The sequence below is a fragment of the Musca autumnalis genome, unplaced genomic scaffold, assembly GCF_047663935.1.
Source record: "Musca autumnalis isolate F117 unplaced genomic scaffold, ASM4766393v1 scaffold_5, whole genome shotgun sequence".
In the NCBI taxonomy this organism is placed as follows: Eukaryota; Metazoa; Arthropoda; class Insecta; order Diptera; family Muscidae; genus Musca; species Musca autumnalis.
In genome coordinates this window covers 79,321,410-79,344,063 of record NW_027412088.1, presented here as the reverse complement: position 1 = coordinate 79,344,063, position 22,654 = coordinate 79,321,410, and the positions used below count along the sequence as shown (strand labels likewise).

Below are 22,654 nucleotides of genomic sequence, written 5' to 3'. Positions count from 1 at the left end.
TGAAAGAAATGGTACTTTTATAGACTCTTTCTGAAAGAAAAAGTGCTTCTATATACCCTTTCTGAAAGAAAGGGTGCTTCTATAGACCTTTGCTGAAAGAAAGGGTGCTTGTATAGTCCCTTTCTGAAAGAAATTGTGCTTTTATAGACACTTTCTGAAAGAAAGGGTTCTTCTATACAACCTTTCTGAAAGAAATGATGCTTCTATAGACCCTCTCTGAAAGAAAGGATGCTTCTATAATCACTTTCTGGAAGAATGGGTGCTTCTGTAGTCACTTTCTGAAAGAATGGGTGCTTCTATAGTCCCTACCATATAACAGTTGCCATGTATTTAGCTTAGGGCCCTTTATTGCCCACCTTTGCTGTCACCGACTATGATGCCAATACTTAAAGTATCCACAAGCAATGTAACAAAATCTAGCCAAAGCGTAATGGTTAAATGAGAAACTAAGTCAATTTAGTTAGTGAGCAGCATTCGGAACAGACGGTTCGATTAACGGATAACATTTAAGTGGAAATTTTAAAAATAAAAGGAAACGCTAGAAAAGCAACATCTACTCATCATCATGAACTAGTTTACAAAGTGTGGTTAAAACAAATAATAATAAAAAAATTATCTCCCAAAAGTTTAAATAAATGTGTTTCCCTTGAAACATTGTTGCTTATCCACCGCGCAGTATATTTTTTAGTGGGCGAGAAGTTTAGTCTATGTATAACGCTGTGACAATTTATGGAAACATTTTGATAAGATAAAATTCACGATCTGTTTTTATCGGGATGACAGATGTCATAGTTTGTTCGTAAAACAGAAGCCGGGGTGCATCATCACATAACATTGGTGGAAAATCATATCAGTACTTCTTTTTTACGCACGGCACGTGGTGATAAGTTGAATGCACTACATTAATGGAACATATTATGCTAAATAAGATCTAATTGGAATTACATAAATAAATAAGCAAATTTGGCCGCTTATAAGCGTTTTTCAATAACATTTGTGTATTCGTTCCGTTTGTGGTTAAAATTAAATAGAAACAAATATTAAAGCCGGTATACATTACTTCACTGCTTAAAATATGGATGATCAAGGTGGTTCTACATTTGCTGCTGGCCTCTGCTTGGAGTGGAAACATTTGAATTACTATGTTCCGGCTAAAGAAGAAAATAACTATAGTTTTTGGGAATCGTGCCGTACTCAGAGGGAACTGCAAATATTGAATGACGGTAAGTAGAACAATGACTGATAAACATTACAATGTAAACAAAAGGCGAGAAGAAATAGATAGATAGTCGGCGTGGGCGACAATGTGATACCCAAGCAATATGCAAGAGTTTGTCTATATGACAGTAAATGAGCGCGGTGATTATATCTCACAAACATCTCAGCAGAAACAAATTATGTGATGGTATGGGATCTTTTCTTAGTCGAATCCACGGCAATTCCTCTTCCATACCTTTCAGCTTGTTTAAAAAGACTCTCCTTGGATCAACTATAACAATTCTCATCTGCTCGACAGAATGGGAGTCTATTACAAGCGAGATAATAGGGTGTCCATTATCGTGAAGTCCATTAGAAGTGAAGTTTATATATTTAAATGTGTTACTAATTGAGGGCTAAAGTTAACACATTCAAATTGAATTGTCATTTAGTATATCGACCACTTCATTTTTTACCATTCACAACATTGGGTATCTCTTGTGCACTCCTATGTTTTCGTTAGCAATTACCTCACCTGTCTGTATAAAATCTGTGTGAGTTTCATAGATGTGCTTACCTTAGCACTAGCCTAGCGAAAAGAATTGCAAAATATGTTGTGGTTATCAAATCGAAGAAGGCCGGAAAAAAACTTGTAATGACATTGGTGTATTTAAATTTATTATACCCTCTACCATAGTATGGAGGGTATATTAACATTGTAATTTCGTTAGTAATACATCGAAATAGTCATCGGAGAACCTATTATGAACTTAAATTCTTGATCAGGGTAAAATTCCCTAGGCAGGTCAATTTCGAAGGTCTGCTATATCGGCTCACCTTTTTGTATAGCCACCATATAACGGTACCGCCCGATTTAAGATATTTTGAGGATTTTAGCTACATTTTTGACCGAACTACTTGCAATTTAAAATTTGAGATTCCCAGCGGACACAACAATCTGCCACCAAAAATTATTAAAGTACATCCATATTTTGGTATAGCCCCCATATAACGGTACCTGACGATTTTTGGTATTTTGAGGATTTGTAGCTATATTTGTTGACTCATTTATCCGTAATTTGACATTTGAGATTCGAAGCGGTCCCAAAACTTCTGCACTAAAAACTGTCATCATAGGTCCATGTTTTAATAAAAACCACTATAAACCTCGGGATTTTCGGTATTTTGAGGATTTTCGCTAATATTTTTAACCAATCTAGCTGTAATTTGACATTTGAGGTTCTTAGGGGTCACAACATTTCTTCACCAAAAACTGTCAACATAGGTTCATGTTTTTGTATAGTCCCCATATAAAGGTACGTCCCGATTTTCGGTAACTTGAGGATTTTAGATACATTTTTTTACCAAAATACCTGTAATTTGACGTGTGAGATTTCCAGTCCGAATACTTCTTCCTTTTTTTTAATAAAGCCAGCATATAACGTTCCGTATAAAGTTCGGTATTTTGACGGGTTTTCTACAATTTTAAATCTAACTAGCTGTAATTTGACATTTGAGGTTTATAGTGGTGACTTACCGATTTTCCGCATTTTGAGGATTTTGGCTACATTTTTTACATCTGAAATTCTCAGTGGTCCCGTAATTTCTTCACTTAAAATTTGTCAACATAGGTCCATGTTGTACGGACAGTACAAAGGTACAGTGTGAATGCCAGAGTGAATCCTCGGAGACCATCTCAGCAGAAGAACGTCGGCTGGCAAGGCAGACGCCTTCATGTGGATTGGGACCGCAAGACACTCTGCCTTTGTTTAGTTGCCCAGCTAACCACATTCAACTGGTTCCTTATTCAATATGGACGCAGCTAATCCAGGTTGTAGAATTTTTAAATCTGAACTTAAAGGAACCAGAACAAGATAACTGAAAACTACCACGAGTTGTATTGAAGTAAATGGAACAATTAGTTTCCTTTCCTTTATGAAGAAGACTAAATACCAAATTTCAGAGAGTTCGGTAAAACAATATGGCTAACCTTCAAAATACCCAAATTTGGCGAGGTACCGTTCCATGGGGGCTATATCAAAACGTCGAACTACACCCACAAATTTCTGGCGGAAAGTTTTTAGACTCAAAGAAGACTAAATACCAAAGTACCGATATTTCGATAAAACCTTCAAAATACCGTGGAGTTGTACGGACAAATTTCTGGGGGAAGGTTTTATACCCCCAAACGAACACTAAGTACCAAATTTCAGCCATTTCGGTGTGATAATGATCTATTGAACTTAAATGCGATTTGGAGGTCGAGGATGTCGCTGTAGACGCCTGCACCTTTGACATTTTCCATCTTACATCCATCGGTATAAATCTTTATAACGTCTAGAGGTGCTCTGAAAGAAAAATGTAACATTGTTCTTGAACCAACGTAAAGTTTCATTGAATAAATGAAAATTTTCATTAAATAACAATAATGAGTTAATGAAGAAAATCCAATGAAATTTCCTCAATTATGCAATGTACTTATTTATTAATTCAATAAAGTAGTTCGAAGTTACAATTCTATTATTGCTATGAAACTTTCACATTAATGCTATGAAACAATAATGAATGAAACTTATGAATCTCAATCAAACTTCTTTATTAATGCAATGAAGTCTTACGTTGGTTCAAAATCAATGACAAATTTCATTGATACAACGTAATTTTCTTTCAGTGTGGAGTGTTGTGGGTCCTGGCCCTCTGTTAGGAATGTGCACAATTGTTTGCTCGAAGTTAATTTGTGGTGATACTTTTGTTGGACTAAGAATCGCAGCGTGGCCATGTTGAGAACTGCGCCACAGATTAAGAAATGTGTACTTTATGAATTTCAGAGGAGGTGGGGTACCTTTCCTCGCATTTCTTTCAAACGCCATATGTATATGGGTAAATCCTGTGTGACGAACGCTACATTTGTACGCGTTTTCGGGCAAAAATATTAACATTTTTTTAACTTTCCAGATAGATGCATTGAATCTATACATGGTATTTAATAGAATTTGAGAGCACTTTCAAATGCCATAAAACAATTTTTTTTAACAAGTATAATTAGCGGAAAAAATTGATTATAAGTTATTGTGACGCACGCCACAAAAAGTGGAAGTAGCTTCCGACCTTGTGCTATGTTTTCATAATTTTTAGCAAATTTTGCATAATAAAGCACACAAAATGAAAATTTTAAAAGAAAGATGAATATAAGATAATTCTAAAACAATTAATTTTTAGGCAAACAATTTTGTATTTTTTTTCCAAAATCAGCGAACCTAATGTGACGCACGCTACGTGATGCACGCTACATTTTTTCCAGTATATAGTAAATAAAAACCAGTGTATTTATTTTAACGAAACAATGTATATTTCTTGTAAATAACGTTATTTAAATCATATTTTATGTTCATAAATAAGTTTATCAACGCCTATATGTCTATAAATAAATTTTATGTTTTAATGAATATGGCGTTAGTGCGATTTTGAGCACATTTTTGTTATATGACGAAAAATTATGTTTGCTTTTAATTCCGGGAATGCTCTTAACGTTAGCCCATCTCTCCGAAAGAATTCCAGCTGATTTTTGTATATAACTTCTGCTTATATATAAAATGAAAATACCATTTGTATTCATTTTTGCCAATTTAAAAAAATCATGGGCGTTATTAAGAACAATATTCGGAGCTTTTACCATTTTCCAATTTTTTTTCTTTACAACAGCTCCGATTCCGTCTACTGCACCCTTTCCGTGAGCAGTTGCAAAAAATTCCACTCGAATTTTTCTTTGAAAAAGTGTATACTACTTAAAATGAATTTGTTTTTAAATCGACTTGCACATCCATCAGAAAATAAATATAACTTTGAAATATCATTTCATTTTTTTTTAATTTCTTAACAATTAACTGAACTCAAATCGCTACGAAAACAGAATAAAACAAAAATAGAATACAAGAGAAAGTGAAAACAGAATTAAAAGGCAACATTTTTTTTTTATTTCTTGGGAGAACTCGAATCGTGACGAACGCTACAGAAATTAATGCACTGTAATTTTTTTATTTTTTATTATTGTAGATTTTTTTTCTATTTCCTTAAAAGCAGGATATTAATTTAATTTAAATTTATAGATGAATTAAAAAAAAAAGAAATTTCTGCCCACAGTATAAAAAAAACATAATTTTTCGTGACGAACGCTACACCACTTGGATCTGTCTTTTCATACCTAATTTCACTTTTTCCAAAATAGTAAAAGATAATATTTTCTGTCAAAATCTAAGAGAATTGAGTGAATAACAATATAGCTTTTGAGTTTACCACTTATGTTAACACTAAAGTAATAATATGAACATGTAAAAAATGTACAATTTTTGTATAAAATTAAAAAACCTGAGGTAGGGTAGAATTTTGTAACAATTTTTGTGTTAATGATGATAGAGAAAAAAGTTTTTAACATATTTCTAAAATTAGATATCCAGTCTAATCTTCTGTGAAAAAATAAATTAATTTGGATAAAATAAAAAAAATTTTGGGTGGTAGACTGTTTCTGGGATTTGCCCATATGCCAAACTTATGATTATATCGGTTTCAACATTCATTTTGAGAGACATGGGGTTGGGTCTCCGATCTTATGTACATATTTGGAGCCAAAATACTGGTCCACTCTCACTTTTTTAAATATGATATGTAGACATCGGATTTTGCATGTTTGCATATTTTTTAATAATAAAGATACGAAGGTTCTGATTGGACCAAAATTCGTTTCAAAGAAATCTAAATTCAATGGATCATATTTTGTATTTATTTTGCATATTTGCATATGCACAAAATATGCAAAAAATATGCAAAATATGCAAACAGTTTTTCGCCGAAAATCGTCATAACAGTCGTAAAATTGACAATTAAAGTTGGAAAAAAATCATCAAAACAACTTCAAAGTGTCCTAAATTAGGATTGTTGGCCGTTTAACGTCGTAATTATTAAAATTAAATGCCATACTTTTCTTGATATTTCTTGCCGAACAACAAAATACCTAAGTAGTACTGAATTCAAGATAATAAAGTCAATGTACTGAACACGCCTTAGGGAGAAAATGGAGTCTATTGTGAAAAAATAACTTTTTACAGTGTTCTATTTAACTTGTCTGTTTAGTTCAAATCTAGTAACTTATTTTCCACACAGTTGTAGTTGACCAATCGAACTAAAATTTTGCACACTTCTCAGACTTGGATGACAATACATGAATATGGAACCAAAACCAATATGGATCCATTTTTTCTTAGAGCCCCCATATAGCGGTACCACCCGATTTAAAGTATTTTAAGGATTCTGTTTTAATTTTTAGGCCGAATTGGCTATAACTTGGCAATTGGGGTTCCCAATGGTACAGAAACTTCCTCACCAAAAATGTTGGACTCAGGCCAAGGTTTAGCTATAGCCCCTATATAACGGTACAACACGATTTCAAGTATTTTAAAGTTTTTATCTACATTTCGGCCTAAATTGTCTATAATTTTGTTATGAGGTTCTCAATGGTCAAAAAAATTAAATGCTGAAAAGTTAAAAATAAATAATTGTTAACAAAATAAGTTACAGTGTTTTATTTATAAATGCTCTTAAAACTAGAAAATAATTTTTAATGATGAAATCTCTCAAATAACACGCTTGCATTTGAATTAAAAATTGTGGCTCTATTAAACGGCAATCGTTTTATTTGAGAGAATCTATCATTAAAAATTGTTTTCTAGTTTTAAGTGCTTTTATAAATAATACATTGTAACTTATTTTTTATTATTTTTTATTTCTTCCCATATTATAAATTTTTTGGAATGAAAACAAATGTTTTTACATTTTGTTCATATTTAAATTTATGTAAGGGACTGACATAATGTGATTTTGGAGCCATCTGGGTAAACCAAACTAACAAAAGAACAACTGCCGAAATTCCCAGAAAAAGTCTACCAGACGTAATCACAGGGGATACTTACTTGTTGTTCAAGAGATTAAGCATTAACTCCGAATTTCTTGAAAAAGATCCTGCAACTTGACCACAGAACATCAATTATCAGGAAGGGTAAAGGATGGTAAACAACTTGGAATTTGTGAACGACATAGCAGTGCAAAGAGTCGAGTTTATCACCAAGTAGTTTTTTCCATTTTCTTTTACTTTACTTTTACTTTGCTTTGTTAAGATACCACAGATGATTTATTATTTTGTTATTTCCTTTATCTGATATTTGTTTCGTATTTCAATAAATCTTCAATGCGGTTTAGGTCTTATTTTGGACCTAAAGATATTTCTGATTTTCGTTTTCACTATTTTTTGCATTAAACTCAATCTATTGTCTCTAATCCTTTTCAACCTCTTGATTATGTTTACCCAATGCATCCTATATTTTAACTACATAAACATTATCTTGTTCCTTATACGTTTTGTAAAATCAATAACCCACACTCTCATTTATAACACTCAGTTGTTGTCGTTTAATACAAAATAAATAAACAATATAAGAAACGTTCTGGGCGCGTTAAGCCAGGCTCGAAAGATGAAAACACAAAGTCCTTCTACGACCTCTTGTTGTTGGGAAGTCAACTGGGAAGTAGTTTTAAACATTCTCGCCTATATCGAACATGGATTTGTCAATCGCAAACTATTCTTATAGAAATCGCGTGAATATGTTTGGTTGATGTACGGATGTGCTGCCAAACTTGCAGTAAAAAATCCCTCTCAACAATACTTTTAATAAGTCTATACGCAGGTACAGAAGCTCACGACCTAACATCTGCTCATGCTGGTAAGACCCCATTATACTAGGCATTCGTACACTAAGTCTGCTTGTTTCTCCCCTGAGCTACTGTCAGTTTCAGGAACGCCCAGGAGTTGATCTTTACCCCCATACCAGATGATACCAGAACAGCAACCCGTTCTTTCTGCACTGTTTTGGGAATACCTGGCAATAGTTTTCCATGCCAGTGCACGCAAATAGCATTGTTTTGGGGTATCTTAACCCTTCCTTGAAGCTGTTGCGAGTATTATTCACTGTTTATTCTCTGGAATAAACGGATAAAGCTTCTAAAGATCTTATATATGTTGGGGTCCTCTCCGAGAGCTTCTACTGTAGATAAAATGATACGACTAACGTTCCTATAGGACACTTTACAGGGGTCCAGCAGCAATGACACTTTCATGGTTAAGAGTTCTTGTTGAAGCCGCGCTTGATTATTTTCGGGACAGATGGTTCTTCAGAAAAAAGACCTAAACCTCATTGAAAATCTATTGAAATACGATAACATAGACAGAAAAAGAAATAACAAAATGATAAATCACTTGCGGCATCTTAGTCCTGGACTTGTTGGCTTGGCATTGGTTGATCCGACAGTGAAAAATACCGTAAAGAGTCAAATGGCGACAAAAATCTTGACAAAGCGAAGATGGAAACTTCTCCGGAAATATGCGACCCAAACTTACAAGAGAACAACTGTTCGAAATTCATAAAAAAGTCACATTAACTCCGAGTCGAGCTCACTACAGATTACAACCAAGTAGTTCGTTGTACCAAGTAGTCGGCTGTACCCAAATAGGCTCCATTTTCGCCCTAAGGCGTACATAGTCACGTTAATCGGGACACTGGCTTTCTATGTCAAATTCAGTAATACTTACGCATTTTTGTTTTTGAACATAAAATGAACAGAATGGCCTTTAATTTAATGCATAATACGGGCAAATAGCTTTAACCGTTCCACAGATATGGATCGCCGAGAGAGACGAGATTTTCATAAGTTCGATGCTCCAGTAGCACGTGTAAAATCAAACTAAAATCTAATCTAATTAAACAGTTGAGGCGGCATCCACGCCTAAAAAAATCCGACATCGATTTCTTCCCTTTGAGTAAAAACCAGCCTAAAGCTACAAATGAAGACAAAGAAAATATTGAATTTACATAAAATGATTGATGTTTTATCAATTTTTTTATTTTTGCACAGTTTAACAATAAAAAATAGTATTACAATATGCCAACAGTCTTAATTTAGGACACTTGAAAGTTTTTTTTTTTGATGATTTTTCCAACTTTAATTGTAAATTTTACGACTTTTATGGCGATTTGTTTGCATATTTTGCATATTTTTTCATATTTTGCATATTTTTTGGCATATTTTTTGCATATATTTTGCATATTTTTGATATGACCCCAAATATCGAAAAATTTACCCTTAAAACGCCTAGATCCAAAATTTGAGTCCAATTGGATAAGAAATAAAAAACATGCAAAAATCCGATGTCTAATGATATGTCTTGAAAACTGATGACCACGCCCACTCTTTTCAATACATTTTTTTTTTCAAAACTATTGAACATAATTTCATGAAAATTTCTGAAAATGTTCTGGAATGACCCTTGGCACAAAATGCTATATATTTGTTGATGAAGTTCGGGGTCCTCTTGTTTTGTAATCGCTATATTTGCTAAACTTATGAATGCATCGGCTTAATTTTCGAGATAAAGGTGGTTGCACCACCCCCGATGAAATGTTCTTTCTTGGTGCCCGAAGTCCCGTTTTTAAGTATGTTATATCTCGAAAACTAGCGAACCGATTTTCACGAAATTTTGTGGAATGTTTAATGAGTTCTCAGTACACTCCGCATTATCAGGCAGTACAATATAATGGTTTACACATAACTAATTACTTCCTTACTTACTATTTACTTACTAAGTAATGAGTAGACAGCGGAATTTTATGCAACCCTTATTTTTGGGCCAATTTATGTCAAATTTTGGGAATAGGCATTTTTTGGCTTCTGATTAAATTGCAAACGAAACATATGACATATGCAACAAATATTTCAATAATAGGTACAAAAATGTTTGTGTGTACAATTTTTCTGTTTAAAATTCTTTTCAGACAAGTCGATAAAATAGCGAAATGTATAACCACAGCCTCAACCTTCAAAATACCGAAAATCGGGTGGTATCGTGCCTAAACCTAAACCGACAAATTTTAGGTGGAAAGTTGTTTACCCCCAAGGAAGAGTTAATACCAAATTTCAGCCATTTTGGAGGGATATTTAGGCCACAACCTTCAAAATACCGGAAATCGGGAGGTACCGTTCTATGGGGGCTGTATGAAGACGTGGACCCATATCGAGAAATTTCAGGTGGAAAGTTTTATACCCCCAAGGAAGACTTTAAGTGTGGTGCTGAGGACACAACCTTCAAAATATCGGAAATCGGGAGGTACCGTTCTATGGGGGCTATATGAAGACGTGGACCCATGCGGACAAATTTCAGGTGTAAAGTTTCATACCCCTAACGAAGACTTAATACCACATTGCAGCCATTTCGGTGGGATTTTTAGACCACAAATCCTTGTATATATTTTTGCATATGCTTGCATATGCAAATATGTAAAAATTCGCAAAATATGCATTTTTTTTTTATTTTGTGATAAAACGACTTTCTGTCTAATCAGATTTTATCTACGACCATCCTAACCATATATGCATTCGCATAGGATTCCGCTGTTTAGTAATGAGTACGATGACACAGAGCTAGTGTGTCCGACTGCAAATCCTAGGGTTGTGTTTTCAAAGCTCACCGTCGGCGGAGTTTTTTGTTCACAAAATTAAGAAGAAATGTTGATGTACATGGGTGGGTTTAAACCAGCGTCAGGCACCATACTTTTCTATTGCATACTTTACGGGATCTCATTGTGTGAGTGCATGCTTTTTCAATGGGTTGTATTGTGTGTGTGGAGAGAGCAACTTTAAATGAGCGCACGTGGGCGCTCTCTCGCTTTACGCTGGTTTAAACAACCGTTGCTGTTCGCACGAGTGGCCTAGTGTGTAGTGCATAGCCGACCAAGAAGAGCGAGCGCTTAAATTGTTTATGTGTGGGTAAAATTACACTGACAGAACAGGGTGAAGATTTTCATATTGAGTGTGAAATGAAAAATATATTGTTGGCGCGTTCGCTTTGTATGACTTAAATTAAAAATAATATAAATAACTTCATAATTTGAAAAGTATTTTTCTTCATATGTTAATTATTTTGAGAGGAAAAACAAATTGTATATAAAAATGATTTTTTAAGACTTTCTAAGCATACATACATTTTTTATTGATGCATTGCAGACGAGGCATTCTGCGTCATTAAAAATATTAATACAAAACAAAAAATCATTTTCAAATTCTTCCCTCGACATATTTGCTGTACAACTGCAAAATCTTTTCAGTGTACCCAAAAAAAACAAATAAAGCGGCATCAACCTGCTTGCATGACATTCAGTACAAGACTGAAGTAAAAAAATCAAAACATTTGCTCTCTTACTTTGCGTTCGGGTCGCGTGTGTGTGATTTCCTGAAAAACTTCGTAACCATATCAATACCAACGAACGGGTTTGGTGTAGTGTGTTTGGCTACAAATCAGAAGTTCGTGTGTTCACAACCAGCAGGGAGCGAAATAAATGAAATCGAAAAAACTTCAACATTACTTTCTGTATTTTAGAGAGTAATGTTTTTCAAAACGAACTGACAGTGTTTCAAAATTTTACAAATTTTATCTCGGCGAAGGGAATTATCAATTGGCTTTTCAGCTGATCGAATACAAAAAGTCAAAACCCTTTATAACAAATATTTCTGTTGTAATTTCTCCATCAACATAAAGAAAATTTTGACATGACATATTCAACATTTTACGATGCCACTACCTGGGTAATTGTGCCATGGGAAGTACTTTCTTCCTATGACATCCCCATGTAAAAATAATGACTTTTACTGTCAATTTGTAAGTCATTACTACTGGTAATGACTTTTTTGCTGGGAAAGGTTGCAGAATAACCCTGTTTGACAATGGACCCGAAGAAATAAGGTAGAAAATACCTATTTTTGAATTGTAAATCATAAACTCCATAAAAAATTGTCATTAAAGCGCAATACGACGGGTCAGCAACGCTGACCGTGTCAGCTGGTACATTGAATAATAATTTCGGAATGAAGTTGTGCTAAGAAAATAAGAAAATTATTAATCTTTGCTGAACCTTTTTGACATTGTTGTAACAGATTGCTAATACATCTACCTTAACAACCCAGCAAAATGTTCGATGCCAAAGATGACATTCAATCATGGGCGCAAGTGATCTAGCATGTCATCTTTTTAGCATCTTCATCGATGAATTTTATATGAGCGTGGACCCCAAAAGATGACGTTCTTTTCTGGATCCTAAGCATGTCATTTTAACCAATGCGTTGACATGTCATTTCCACCAATGCTTTGGCATGTCATTTCCACCAATGATTTGACATGTCATTTTCACCAATGCTTTGACACGTCATTTTCACCCATGCTTTGACATGTCATTTTAACCAATGCTTTGGCATGTCATTTTCACCAGCCCCTTGGCATGAAATTTTCATGTCTTGTTTGGAAAATGGAAATGCTGTATTGAAATATGGTTTTCATGAAAAACAAAACTACTTATTAATTCAAACGAATTCATGAAATAGCTACAATTAATTTATCAGTTTAGTTTTTCAAAAGTTTACATCCAAAATTGCAATGTAATCACCATCGCTGCAACGCAAAAGATTACTTCCTCCGTTCTCCGCAACTGATATTCTTTCATCTTACAAAAGGTTTTTTCAATTATCTTCCCATCACCAGTTCAGATTTCGACATGGACTCCAAATGCACTCCTTTAAGTTTTTTTATTTCGTAAATTACTTTTATTTTACAATTTTGTTATTTTATAACAACATTTTGGTAATTTATACTCTTTTGTTTAGTGACGGAAATATGTAGGGATCTACAACCCGGCTTGCTTTAGGGATCTCTAAGAACAAAATGTAACGAACGGGGAGGAGAGACTTTTTATGGAAAATACCATTTATGCTTAATTAATTTATTTTTAATTGTTTCTTTCCAAAAGTAGTTTCTTCTTTATTTTCAGATTCTTGCCCCTTTTCGTTTCGGACTTTTTTTCAAATTCCAAGAAGCGAGATTTGATTGATTTCATTCTATGTCAGATTTAGAACAGACAAGGGAACTTTTAAAATAGCAATGTGAGCAGTCCGATTCTATTTTTAGCTCGATGGTTGGGACTTCATATAATACCAATTGTTTAGAAATTTTAGTTGTTTGATATGCAGGAAATGTAAGACAACATCACGACGACAGTTCTAACAACTTTGGTCTGTTCCAGAAACTGCAAGAATCTACTTATTTTTACTACGATAACAATTTTTCCTTTATGTTATCGGAAAAAATAGTAAAAATTAGTAGATTTTTGCAGTACTGGAACATACCAAAATGAAAATCAACAGGTGTGTAAATAAAAACACAAACATCATCTCTATTGGATCGATGGAATGGGTACAAATGCTGATGAAAAGATCGGATCTTTCACGACTTCCTTTGCATTGGTTCAAATCCTAATGAAAAGATCGGATCTTCCACGACTTCCTTTGAACCAATGCAAAAGATGACATGAAATCACGTCATCGCAAAGAACCCCTTCCGTCAAATTTTGCTGGGAATTCACTCACAAAATAAATGAGAGACAATTTGGTGGGTTTTTTGCGTTACCCTCTCTGAGAGAGTATTTCCTTTGGTAAATAACGGTGAATGAAATGTTAAAAATGTATTTTATTAAAAGTTGTTCACCTATAAAATAAAGGCTATTAATATTAAATCATTTTTTGCGGAAATGCTTTTTTTCAACTTATTTTTTAACGACTGCAAAACTAATTGTTTATTATTGATAATTATATATATGTCCTTTATTCATATCTGTCTTACATAATATAAGTTCATTAATTACATAAATACAAAACAGATGTAAAAAGTTCAGGTTGAACATAGGGCATCGACAAGCTCTCTCCATCTTGTTCTATTTTGCTTGACCCCAGCTTATATGGACTGACTCAAGTTCTTTTTTGGAACAGCGAATCCAGGTGTTTCTTGGAATTCCTCTTTTTCGTTGTCCTTGCGGATTCCAGTCTAGCACGGTTCTGGCAATGTCACTGTGTGGCCTGCGTAAGATACGACCTAACCACACCCATTTTCTCCTGCGGATTTCTATTTCAACAGGGCAGCAATTAGTTCGGAGCAGTAGTTCTGAATTTGATATTTTGTTCGGCCAGAAGATTCTCAGAATTTGCCGTAGGCAGCGGTTGATAAACACTTGAAGTTTCCGAATCGTCGCTTGCGTGAAACTCCAAGTCGTACAGCGGAATAGATTTTACGCTGCTGTTAAATATCCTGGTTATTGTTGAGGTTGATATGGCGTTACATCTCCTGACTTTATTGAGCGAACGAAAAGCATTTCTTGCCTTGTTTATCCGGTCGCTGATGTCTGCTTCTGATCCGCCGTCTTTAGTAATTTTGCTTCCCAAGTGACAAAAGTGCTCTACGTCTTCAATGGTATGCCCGTTTATTGTGAGTGGGGTTTGACATGTTGAGCCTATTCTCATAAGCTTGGTCTTTTTAGTGTTTATTTTTAGACCGACTTTGGAGGCGTTACACGTTAGCGATTCCAATTTAGCACTTATGTGGTCGAAGTTGTGAGCGAAAAAGCAGATGTCATCTGCGTAGTCTATGTCGCCAAGAAAACCGTTTACATTCCAGCGAATTCCATAGGGAGCCTCGGCGTTTGTTGCTTCTAAAACAGAATCTAAGATTATGAGAAAAAGCGTGGGAGATAAGAGGCATCCCTGTTTTACGCCCTTGCTGGTTCAGAAGTGTAGGCTTTCTTTGCCGTTGAAACGGACAGATATTTCGGCGTCTAGATAAAGTTCTTTGATCAGGGTTACAATTTTAAGAGGGATGCCTTTGTTTATAAGGGCTCTCCAGATAGCATCTCGGTAGACGGTATCAAAGGCTCGTTTAAAATCCACGAACAAGAGATACAACGATGAATTTAATTCAGCGGACTGTCCGATAATTATACGTAGGGTGTTGATATGATCTGCACACGATCGACCAGGGCGAAAACCCGCCTGTTCCTGCCGTAAAATCGAATCGAGCACAGGAGATATACGCTGAAGCAGAAGTTGAGCCATTACTTTGCTGATTGCATTTAATAATGTAATTCCTCGCCAATTTTTGCACTCGGTGAGATCACCTTTTTTTGGGATAGTTACTATATTACCATTCTTCCACTCTTTGGGAAAGACATTTGTCTCCCACACGTCTCTAATAATTGGGGTAATAGCTTGCGCGATGGGTTCTGCCCCATACCGAAGTAGCTCCAAGGGTATGTTGTCCGGACCAGCTGCCTTGCCATTTTTAAGTGACTTCAGGGTTGTAATTACCTCTTCGTACGTAGGAGGATCTGTATTTACGTCTCTTCTTAAGTTGCGGCGCAGAGTTGAAGTATATGGTTGAGACACATTAACTGCTGGCTCCTCGGTGCTGATGAATTGACGCCAGCGGGCTATTTGCTCCTCGGGGCTGCTTAGTTCACGTTCATTTTCGCCTTTAATTGCTGCTATAGGTATAATATTGTTACCACTCCTTTGCTTAATGGTTTCGAATACACCACGAATATTACCAATATTCGAAGCCTGTTCTGCTTGTTCAGCCAGCTTGCTGAAATATAGACGTTTGTCTCTACGGGCCTAACGCTTAACAATATTTGCAGCAACTCGATAGTTCGATTTGGCTAGTACTTTGGCTTCATTTGTTTTGGCTCTTAGGAGAATGTTGCTTAATCGCTTGCGATGTTTTATTGCATCGAGAGTCTCGTTACTGATCCATGGTTTTTGGGGTTGCTGCGCAGTTCCAATGACGGACGTTGCTACTTATCTGCACGTTGTTGCTATATCGTCCCATGTGTTTATTATGTTGTTTTCCCGGAGTTTTTCTGTTAGGCCTACCTTATATCTGTGGGACGTTTCTGCGGATTGCAGTCGCAGGAGGTTTAATTTTTTGGGCTTTTGATGTTGGCGATTTATAACGGCCGGTCTTAAACGTAGCAACTAGCAGAAGGTAATCACTGTCGATATCCGCTCCGCCTCTCTTATTGACATCCATCAGTGAGCCCAGAAAGAGTTTACTAATGAGGATGTGGTCGATTTGATTTGGCGTTTGGTCATCTGGAGATTCCCATGTGTATTTATGGATGTTTTTATGGGCGAACTTGGAGCCGCCAATAAATAGAAGATTTCTGGCACAGAAATCGACAAGTCTGGCACAGAAATCGACAAGTCTATCGCCGTTATCGTTTCTTAGGTTCCCAAGGCCTTGTGTGCCCATAACTGTGCTTAAATTGCTGTTATTACAACCCACTTTGGCATTAAAATCACCGATAATAAGCTTGATGTCTCCCTTTGGCAGAGAGCTTATAGCCGAGTCAAGCTGAGAGTGGAATAAATCTTTTGAATCATCATCATCGGGTTCCGTTGGGGCGTAGCACTGTACGATAGATATGTTGCGGAATTTTGAGTTGAGCCTTGCCATGATAATTCGCTCGGATATGGCTTTATATCCTAGGAGGGCTATGTTGGCTTTTGGTGATAAGAGTATACCAACTCCATTTACTCTGTTGGAGGTATTCCCGGAGAAAATAAAGTTATATCCGTTTTTGAGTGGCATTGTTCCAGATTTCAGCCAACGAACTTCGCTTAGTCCAAGGACGTCTATACGATAATTAGACATTTCTTTCTGGACTTGGTTGAGTCTCGATGTTTCAGAGAGTGTTCGTACATTCCATGTTCCAATCATAAACCGGGTTTTAAATCCATAGGTCGTCATCGAAGGATAATCAGTTCTTGTATTGCTTGTTCATGTTTCCGTAATCTGTTTGTTTAAAGATGTGTGACTGATTGGGCCATCACATCCGCACCTAGTGCTGGGGCTGCCAGCTACCCTCTAGGTAAGGGTTTGTTGATAGTAGATCTTCTGAAGACCTATGGGCGCCATCGTTGGCCATACCATTGGCTCCTCCGCTGCCATCCCTATTGCTTGATCCCATCACAATCGAGCAAGGAGTCTAAAAAGAACTCCAATGTAATGTGCTGCAGGTATTTCTTCCATGACGGTGAGGTTGCCGTTTGAAGAGGATTGGCTATGTGAACAAACGTTTTATTTTTATTCGCATCTCTCTCCCATATATCCTCCAAACATGCATATGTATATTTATTTAAATTCTAAATCACACGCAAATATGGAGATCAAATTATTTTTGGCGATGAATGTCGAAGAAGATAATATGATGAACCCGGAAGGACAGTTTTGCCATAGGTCGATCTTCTGAGTTATAGCGAAATTAATTCTTTTCTGACAAACTATACATACCTACATGACAAAATCTCTAGCGAAATTTGATCACGCCATAACTCAGAAGTTTGACATATCGTCGGTGTCATGCTTAAGTGTTCCATACGCCATTTTTGACATTTTGAAATAAAGGTACCTTACAAGGTTTTGAACCATGCTCTTTCACATATTTTTGTCGGTTTTTCTCTATCTCTTATCGTTTCTGAGATATTCAGATGCCAGTATGTTCCATATCCGCTTTGTGACCCAAAAATCTTGTCGTTTTGTTCCATATCCATAAAGCCTGGCGTATGGAACAAAACAACTTTGAACTTTTTAGTTCCATATCCATGTCGTTTGGCGTATGGAACAAAAAGAGACAAAAACGAATTGTTCCGCACCAAAAATTATGGCGTTTGGAACAAAAAATTGCCCATTTTTGCCAAGTTACGAATCATGTGGCGCATGGAACAAATTGTTTTAAAGGACTTGGTTTAAAAACTGATGAATAATAATCCAAAACGCGTTTAAATGTTTTATGTTACCTTAGAAATGCAAAATATCAATCCGTTTTGTCCGATCGTAATTTTTACCACAAAAAAATAGTGATAAGTGGATTGATAAAAAGTGTTTTGGTTGAATTGTGACAAAACGTGTTCCATGTGACACAAACTGCCAAAAACATGAAAAAAAATTCTATGGAACAATTCAGCAACCTTTTACAATTATATAAATTGGCCATAACTTCTAGACTATCACAGATATCTGACTAAAATAAACTACTGATATATTCTATGAGTTTAGTTAAGTAGAACTGAGCTCTTAAAGTATTAGATTATTGCACCATTTTTATCCTGTATGGCCTTAAACATTAACTTGAGTTTTTCTCGAATCAGGCAAATTCCGTATGGAACACTTAAGCATGACACCGACGATATGACAAAACTGTCCTTCCGGGTTCTTCATATTATCTTCATCGATATTCATCGCCAAAAAGAATTTTTACCCCCCAGCTTTGGATCTCCATATTTGCGCGTACTGATATTTTTCCTTAAAAACGGTTTAATAAAATGTTTTTTTTTGTTCTAGAGCTGCAACTAGCAAATTTTTATAAGCGAATTAATTTAATGTGATTCACAATTCTATACGCTTTTTAATGGTATACATATAAGTTTAATCGGTTACTTAAACCGGTTCGGTTTAATGTCGGAATATCCGGTTCAAAAACTGAGATAACCCGATCTATCCTCCAAGAAAATTTGTTATTAACGTGTTCATCATTACAAGAGCTATTTGTGGTAAATATTTCAGAAGCACCCCAGACGTCTACATACGCAATAACCAATTGTTATTTCTACATACCTATACATAAATATCAAAAATGACAATGAAAACGGGACAAAATCGATTAGTTGTCAAAGGGAACCATACCTAAAATCTTCTGAGCAACATTTTTGTACAATATTTGGATGCTGAAAAATCTCATATTGTGGTACTTTCACTACGGTTCAAAAAATAAAGGACGAAAAGGACATGAAAGGCATTGAGTTAGAAGAATGAAATGTTCTACAAAAAGATTTGCCAATCGATTTGACTGAAGACATGTCACCTCAAAACGACGCTACAACAACACCAAACAGAGATATGAAGCTATTTTCCCAAGTACTATAGGAAAAAAATCAAAAACTTGATCGCGCGAAATCTCAGAAACTTGACCACCCCCAAAAATGCTGCTGCACAGTGTAATTATACTCACAAAAGTGTCAGTGTCGTACATATTTTACGCCCCTTTGCCACCATCATTATATGCGTAAATAAATCAAGCGAAAAAATATAAAACATCAATGTTTACATGACGTGTCACAATCATCATATCATCACCTACTGGAGCTGATAGCTATTTTATATACGAACCACGTTAAACGTTGCATGAACATGCATTTAAATACTTTTTTTTATTTATTTATCTACCAACACACAAGCGTACATATCTACAAATAGAGGAGACAGACAGACTGCCTATGGCGGACGGACAGTAGTGATATTAGATAATTTACAAAGTTAAAATAGTTAATTTAGTCTGACTGAATTGCTGCAGGTAGTAGTCTGAGTAGTCTGGTTGTTGGTGGAAATACCACATCGCTAACATGCTTCGACTCAAATGTCATATAACTTAGAAGTAATGTCGGGCGGTCTATCTTCTTGTTCTATTTATGCTTGAAATAGAGCTGAAAACATTTCCGTCTATCAATGATGTTGGTTTTTGCAATTGAACCGCACCCACCACAATGGCAATTGGCTGTAATCGACCTTTGTGGTTTTATTTTGAAGATACTATGATGTTCAATGTTCAGGTTATGTCAAGTAGTTTGATGATTGTTTTGATTCTCCGCTGCCTATTTGGTCTAATTGTTTTTCTTCTCTTTTCTCTCGTTTCAGTTAGTGGTCACATGAAAACTGGTGACTTGGTAGCCATACTGGGTTGCAGTGGCGCCGGTAAAACCACCCTACTGGCGGCAATATCACAACGTTTACGTGGCAACCTAACCGGCGAAGTGGTTGTGAATGGCACAGTTATGGATCGGGCCGAGATGATACGTATCTCAAGTTTTCTACCACAATTTGAAATTAATGTTCAAACCTTCACTGCCTATGAACATTTGTATTTTATGGTTTGTATGCCCAGTGTGTCAGCGTGTTGTATGCCCGCAGTTCAATTGGATTATTTTCGTTTGTTCTTTTTTCTTTATTCTCCTTTAGTCCCATTTCAAAATGCATCGCAAAACTTCGAAAGCTGAGAAACGTCAACGTGTCGAAGACCTTTTGTTGGCAGTCGGTTTAAGAAATATCGGCCATACACGCATACAACAGATGTCTGGTGGAGAGCGAAAAAGACTTAGTTTGGCAGAAGAGGTAAGCAGACGGGATACCCTATTGTTAGTATTTTTTCTATGATTATAATTAGACCAATAGGTCTTCCAAGACCAGAATCGATAAAAATCTCTTGGAAGAATTTTATAAGCAGACCTGTTTGTCTTCTGAGAGAAGTTCTGTTGGTCTTCTATGATGAGGCCTCTTTGTCTTCAAAGAAAACACTTCTTGGCTTCTTGGTCTTCCACGTTGTTGTTGTTGTAACAGTATATTTATTATATGTTTGTAAGTTCATTTTTCTACTTAATTTGGCTCTGGGTCTACCTCTAGTTCTGTTTCGTTAGGTTAAATAGGTGCAATGTTTCGTGCGGGCCTGTGCCGCATGCTGGGCAGATGTCTTACACAGTGTCAACGATCCTTGCCCTATAGGAATTTAGACTGCTGCATCGAGCATAGTTGAGTCAAAACTACTCTGGTTTGTCGTGGCAGCTGACTCTCCTCAGCTGCGATAGATGGGGGGATGTTTTCCGAGGACGGCATACACACGATGTTTGTTTATGACGTCTGCGTGAATGCTATTTAAATGTGCTTGATAGGCTTGTTGATCTAGGAGTTCTCTCTTGTAGATGATGAAGATCCGTCCTGTAATGCCTGGGTGGAGGGGTTCTATCTACCATAACACCGTAGCATTGCAACGATTGCTGTTTTGGAAGAATCTTTGTCTTCTCATGTAGATGGTCCACTGAACACATAAGGAGGCTCCCTGTTGTAGTTCTCAGAGAGGCCTGATGACAGGTTTTAATATTTTCCATCGCGTTGCACTTATATTTGCCGACCAAACTAGAGCACAGACCAATGGCGTTATATGTGGTCAACAAGGTTTCTTTATCAGCACCCCAAGTGCTGACGGCTAGTGATTTGAGAACCAAGTTCCTACATCTCAGTTTGTCGCAGATAGCTTTGGCATGCGCATACGATGTGAATTAGTGGCGGAGATTTAGTGAAGGATATTTGCATATTCCTCGCGTGGAAATGTGGTATGATCCATCCAATTGGAATTTAGGCTTTCGCAAGTGACATCAGGAAAGTTATCTGTCGCCAAGATCGTGGAGGGGATGGAATACAAGAGAGATAGGTGTTACACAGTTCCGGAGATATCATCTTGGAAACTCCCTGTTTCACTCTACGGGGCTTGGACTTCTTGTTCCTGAATTCCACGTACGTTTGGCGTCCACACATGTAATTGATTATCCAAACTTGGCCGGAGGGTAGTCTGCTCGTCAAGCGCCACCATCACTATTTTATCACACCGCTTGCTGTGGTTGAGTCCTCGAATAATAAGTGTGACGATGGCATGCAGCGCTGTTGTCGTGCTGTGCTGCTTACGGAGCCCATGCTGATGATCGGCAACTGGGGATTAAAGCCTCAAGGGTCTTTGCTAGGGGCGACAAAAGCGAAACTGGTATGTAGGATTCACCTTTGCTAGCATCCGTACTTGGCTTCAGTAGCGGGATCACCCTGCCCATTTTTCAGACTTCGGGAACAATGTGGGTTGCTAGCGACAGGTTGAGAACTTTGGTGAGATATTGGGCTCATCCAGATGTTTCAACTTTACCATGGAGATTCCGTTAGGGTCCAACGCTTTGGGTGACTTAGCGTTCCTGATGACATTTGCATTATCATCCATTGTAAATTTAGGTGGTTCATTCTCGGTAGGAAGAGACCTGATGCGATGTAGGACTCTTCTCTTCGTCCTGTCACTCCAGCTGATGTGCTCAAAAAACTGCCGATTAAAATAAATTGTTCACCTCAGTCACCGTAACGTCGCCAAACGTGACTGATGTCCTATCATCTATCTTTCCACGGTTCGAGGATGACTTAACCCTTCCTCACAATTCACTTATTCCGGCTCCAAGGTTGCAACTCTTCAGATTATTTAGCCATTTATCCCCCTTATGCTCATTGACCAAGCTGTCACTGGGTTTGGCACGATCAAGCCCATCATGCTTATCAGATCATCCGGTTGGGTCTGCTGTTAAATTTGGTCTCACTTCAGGTATTTGACCAGCAGGTATATGGCGAGCGGCTGCAGCAGTGATTATGTCCCGAAACGTCGTTTCTGCTACCCAAACATCAGAAGTTTTGGGAAGATCTGCGAAGCGGTGATTAGTGAACTCACGGCAACTGGGCCAATCAGCTTTTGCATGATTGATGAAAGTACAGCGTTCAGAGGTAATCGGGCGGTCTGCTGATGGAGACAATTATGGGGAATGGTCTAACCCAAAAGAAACGACGGGTTGCCAGTAGACGTCATTTGTCAGACCAAGTGACACGATGATTATTTCTGACACTCTTCGCTTG

At 36.7% G+C, this 22,654-nt stretch overlaps 1 protein-coding gene across 1 annotated transcript in view; it reads left to right on the top strand.

The window, feature by feature from the left end:
* The first annotated feature begins 458 nt into the window (after nucleotides 1-458).
* The window catches only part of bw (brown), a 31,675-nt gene continuing 9,479 nt past the window's right edge, over nucleotides 459-22,654 (top strand). The window contains exons 1-3 of the mRNA XM_073988201.1: nucleotides 459-1,223; nucleotides 19,862-20,094; nucleotides 20,183-20,335. Coding sequence (XP_073844302.1) covers nucleotides 1,076-1,223; nucleotides 19,862-20,094; nucleotides 20,183-20,335 — 534 coding nt within the window. The 5' untranslated portion in view covers nucleotides 459-1,075. The remainder of the gene's footprint in view (nucleotides 1,224-19,861; nucleotides 20,095-20,182; nucleotides 20,336-22,654) is intronic.